Source organism: Triticum urartu, chromosome 1A (genome assembly GCF_056163025.1).
Source record: "Triticum urartu cultivar PI428250 chromosome 1A, HENAU_Tu73, whole genome shotgun sequence".
NCBI classification, from domain to species: Eukaryota; Viridiplantae; Streptophyta; class Magnoliopsida; order Poales; family Poaceae; genus Triticum; species Triticum urartu.
The window spans coordinates 117548489-117553157 of NC_141873.1; the positions used below are offsets into that span (position 1 = coordinate 117548489).

The following is a 4669-nucleotide window of genomic DNA, read 5'->3' on the forward strand; positions in this document are numbered from 1 at the left end:
TGCATACCACCAGGAACACAGCCACCACTAGCTCTGTCGCAGAATAGTTTGTGATAAAAGCCCGCCATGCTAACTCAGCAGCTTCCTCAACTGACAGGTTGAATTTGTAACTGAAATGTAAAGCACAAACATAAGGGATGCAACTTCAAGATAATATGAACTATGAGCAAAGCAACATATAGATGTATAAAAAAACATACCCCTCATCCAAGATACCATAAGCATACAAAGAACTACAGAACCAGCTGCTTCCCTTGAGCCTTGCACCCTTGCTATCAACATAGTACCAAGACCAGACCCTAGAAAAAGAACGGAATTGTTAGGCATAGACCTAAGTACTGCTTAATGACACTAAAATATGTCAAAAGGCCACTCGCAGTTCCATCAAATCCAACAATCATTGTACCGATTGGACGTACCATCCCACGGTATGAAAATAAAGGATATTAGCCAACAGTCTTTAAAGAAACAGCAATAGAAATCCTTCGCTTGTAGATGAGCTGATGGAGCCCATCAAGCTCATGAACCTCTGAAGGAAGAAACTATTGTTATTCCTACTATCTTTACTATTAAAGGGGAGTGCGGTTGTGATGGTAGGTTGTGGTACGTCGATTCGCATGTTCGTGTGTCGCTTCCTCGCCTCCTCTCTCAAACAAATACTCATCGACGAGTGGACCCGCCAGCTCTCTTCCCTGCCTCATCGACTCGCTAGCCCCAATCTGATTTCTTCTTCCTCTCTTGTTAAGAGCGAGCACGGCCACAGCTAGGGTTACTATCGCGTCCAGCCGTTACCGCCTCACACCGCTGCCCGGGTTGCTATCTGACACACCAACCAAGAACTGCAGTGTCGAACACGAGCCTAGGTCGCCCTCGTTTGTAGATGCAAGATGTAGCTCGCCATCTTCTATGTCACGTACGACCTTCATCCCTACCTGCTTCCCAACGTATCGAACAGAGGCACCGTGGCAGGACTCAAGGTGCAGCAGCTACTCCAGTTGTACATGAGCCATGGGTTCAAGAGAGGTTCTTGGAGTTCTCATGGTCCCTGGTTGGGCGGCCGCCGAAAGGGTGAGAATCGATTTGTTAAGGCTTCCCTGGTATTTGTCTTCAATACCAATGTATTATTTTCTCACCAGTAAGCTTTTGTCTCGCTCACTATTTGTTTCTTGCACTATATGGCCAGATCTAGCATCTTCATTTATCCATGATTTTTCTTTAAAGTCCACCGACTAAACATACAAGAGCTTGGCAATTCTTTCTGGCTGTAGCTAAAACTTTATATTAAAATGAACTTTAGGTTTGTTGGTTTCTTGTTCATAGAACCGGCAGCAAGAAATAAGGCTAGATTAGCCACAGCAACATCAGCCAAGTTTATGAGCATGTACCTGGACCCTCCTGTATGGCAGTTGATCCACCTTACATGAAGATTAAAGTCATCTACATCAATATATTAATTTTGCTCCTGGTATGCATCTCTTGGAGAAATCTTAGGGCAAATATTTTCTTATTTTGCTTTCTTTAGAAATCTTGGAGAAATTTAGCGTAGGCACCTTCAGTTCTATAACATAGTTGAATGTAAAAATTACTACAATAAGCATTGTATCACAACAGTGGGCTAATTCTGTAAAGAAATGCAATGATGTAATGTTTCTTGGTTAAACTTCAGTTATATATTATACTTAGTAATGCAAATTCAAGAATTAAGTTTGCAGGCATGTCGTCATTGTAGGCCTGATAGATATTTTGCTTTTCTGTATTTATGTGCATTAATAGAGTTACTAATACTGTTTCGATATTTCGTTAGTAGAAGACTGGATTGTGTCTACAACCAATGCGCATCAATGCGATCCAAAAATAGGCAATTCGAGGTGGATTTCACTTGTGGTAGAGAGAAGCCACACAGTTCAGATAGCAACGCGGGACTTTATGGTCACAGATAGATTGTCGTGGAATAACTCAATTGATGGGATGTAGGATTCACATAGGTGCAGATTGCCGAGTACCATGCAAATGAAATGTTGGTTGCAAAATTAATGATCTGCCTCTTTGTTGAGGTAAAATTGATAAGAGTTATAAACTCGAGAAATATTTTTTCCATCAATCTTTTAGTCTAGCAAGTAAAAAAAATTTCCGTCATTCTTTTAGCTCGATGTAAACAATATAATTGTTTGTGCAGCCACAAGTATGCTACCTTCCGTTTCATAAACAGATGTCCTACTACCAAATATTATGCAGTAAAAAAGATAGCTCGATGTAAACAATATAATTTGTGCAGCCACAAGTATGCTACCTTCCGTTTCGTAAATAGATGTCCTACTACGAAACATGGAGTAAAAAAGATGTGAGTTTGACTACTACAATATAAAAGATGGTTCACATTTGTAAGATAAATGTTATTTTTGATTTATCATGTTCTGGGTTTATCATGACTGTAAATTACGGAACTATTTCTGACCAAGAGAGAGATATGTGAAACTCATGATTTAGCTCATTTAAATATCACAAAATTATTTTAGGAGAGACCATCTAGCGTACTCAATTGTGGCATTGGCCGTGCTATTATTTTATGAGTTTATTTTGATGTCTGCTTATTTATTTTAAAATTAAAATCAATATTATGGGTAGCAGCACATTCACTGGTGATGCAAGAACATTCCAGCTTTCCTGAAGAACAAAAGGTTCCATTATTTTGTGAGTATATAAAATTGTTTGCTTGCATTGTATATTAAACTTCATGTGAATTTGCATCACTTGCACCCTAATCCTTAGCTGATATATACCTATACTAACTGCCAACCCCAAGAAAATTCACACGCTAATTATTAAATAAAAATATCTGAATCATGATTATTTTTTGTCCATACAAGATAGTCAGAGTGTAATCAACTGTACATAGACCCTACATTATTAATATATGCAGATGAAGAATACAAGACTTGCACTCAGTCCTGCTTGGTTCCTTTCGTTTGTGCCACATCCATTGGAAGTGAGTTTTTAGCTGTCTTTCTTTGTGATAAAATGTGAAAGATTCAAATCCAATGTTGATATCTTCTTTCTAGAATGATGCTTTGTTGGTCTTTTTCACCTATTGTCTCACATGTTAAATATCTAGAGCATACTTAGATTTGCTATTTCTGTATTTTGTTTTTGTAGACTTAGTACAAGGAGTAAGGACACAGAGAAATAATATTTGAAAGGTGCAGGTTGAAATATAATTGACAAAAAACATATAAGGAAAAAGGTCTTACTAGAGATAGTCATTTATGATGTCAAATTCTCTCCCCTCACGATTCTTGGCTTGTTGCCTTAGGCTGATGACCCACCTAATAAAAATAACTAATAATTTGAATTACAACGCATAATGTGAGTTTTATCTCTCCGTCAAGACATGTATCCTTCAATAGTGTACTAGACCTTATGTAGAGAAAACCTTATGTAGAGAAAGAAAGAGAGAGAGGACTAGTTCTTGTTAATTTTGTCAGAGAGATGGAGAGACAAACATGGAAAGATAGGAGACACACAAATGGGAGAGATAGAACATCAGGGGGACTTCGGTGCTGCTTCTTGATCTGCTAGGTGCGTGAGGAGGTAAGAAACAGGGACATAGAGGAACATTGGGCTTAAAATTTATAGAAATTCGAAGATTGACAGCTGGAAGCCATGCTGCTTTCTGTTCCCATCGAATTTTGTGTGCGCAATTCGGTCGGGCATTACGTCAAACATGTGGAAGGCATAACATACATGTATTATGGTTCACTACTCATACACAGCAACTCCAGCGGCATGCAGCAATCAAGAAATTTAGAGCAACGGCATGCAGTAATCAGAATATTTAGATCAAAAGAGGGAATCAAGTCATGACCAAGAAAACAGAGCAATGATGATGAAACTTACATCTCGCCGTGGCTTCATGCTTGGAGATGAGGCGTGCAAAGAAACATCGAGAGGAGAAACGCTGGACGTCGCTGAGCTGATGCAATTGTTTCCCACAGGGCTCAGTTTGTCCATCGCTCTTGTATGAGGAGCCGGCAGATAGCGGCGTAGCGCCCCCACAGCCTGCGCTAGGAGAGAACACGGAAGAGCACAGAGCCGTGGACGTCGAGGGGAGGCGGCAGATTGGACGCACGACTCGATTGCGGATCTGCGGAAGGGCGGCGTCCCGGCCCACCCCGTCGAAGCCGGCAAGCAGCAAGAGCGCACCGCGAACGCAGCTTGTCCCGTGAGGAGGACTGCAGACCGGCAACCTGTCGTGGCGCCGCCGTGATCCGGTCTGATCCGGGATTTGGATCGAGCGACTCGAGTCCTTTTTCTATAGGTGGTGCCTTCGGCTGGCGGAACGGGCAAAGAGTCCATGTCGATGACGGGAACCATGGGAGCGGGCTTGAGCAGAGTTCTTGTCGGAGCAGGTTCGTGGCGGCGGTGGGGACTGGGAGGAAGGAGGGGATCAAGGTTGCCGCCCGCGTTGGGGGCTTTTTCCTTTAGAATCCTGCGTTGTGGGCTAGACACGAGCGGGCCGATGTATACAGCAGCTAGACACGAGAGAAGGCCCAGCCAAGCGACAACCGCAGGGGACGACCAATTGTAAGGAACTTCCTATATGACGGCCGTTCGTATTTTCAAAATTTAATCACTTTTTAAAAAAGAGTAATTTCAAAAAATCTTCACTTTT

The 4669-nt window shown here is 41.7% G+C and overlaps 1 protein-coding gene across 1 annotated transcript in view; it reads right to left on the reverse strand.

Annotated features, from left to right (window-relative positions):
• Positions 1-4464, reverse strand: part of LOC125550572 (proteasome subunit beta type-5-B-like) — a 40185-nt gene extending 35721 nt beyond the window's left edge. The window contains exons 1-3 of the mRNA XM_087515281.1: positions 3895-4464; positions 201-299; positions 8-110 (exon numbers count right to left, since the gene is read on the reverse strand). Coding sequence (XP_087371407.1) covers positions 8-110; positions 201-299; positions 3895-3896 — 204 coding nt within the window. The 5' untranslated portion in view covers positions 3897-4464. The remainder of the gene's footprint in view (positions 1-7; positions 111-200; positions 300-3894) is intronic.
• Between the last annotated feature and the right edge of the window lie 205 nt (positions 4465-4669).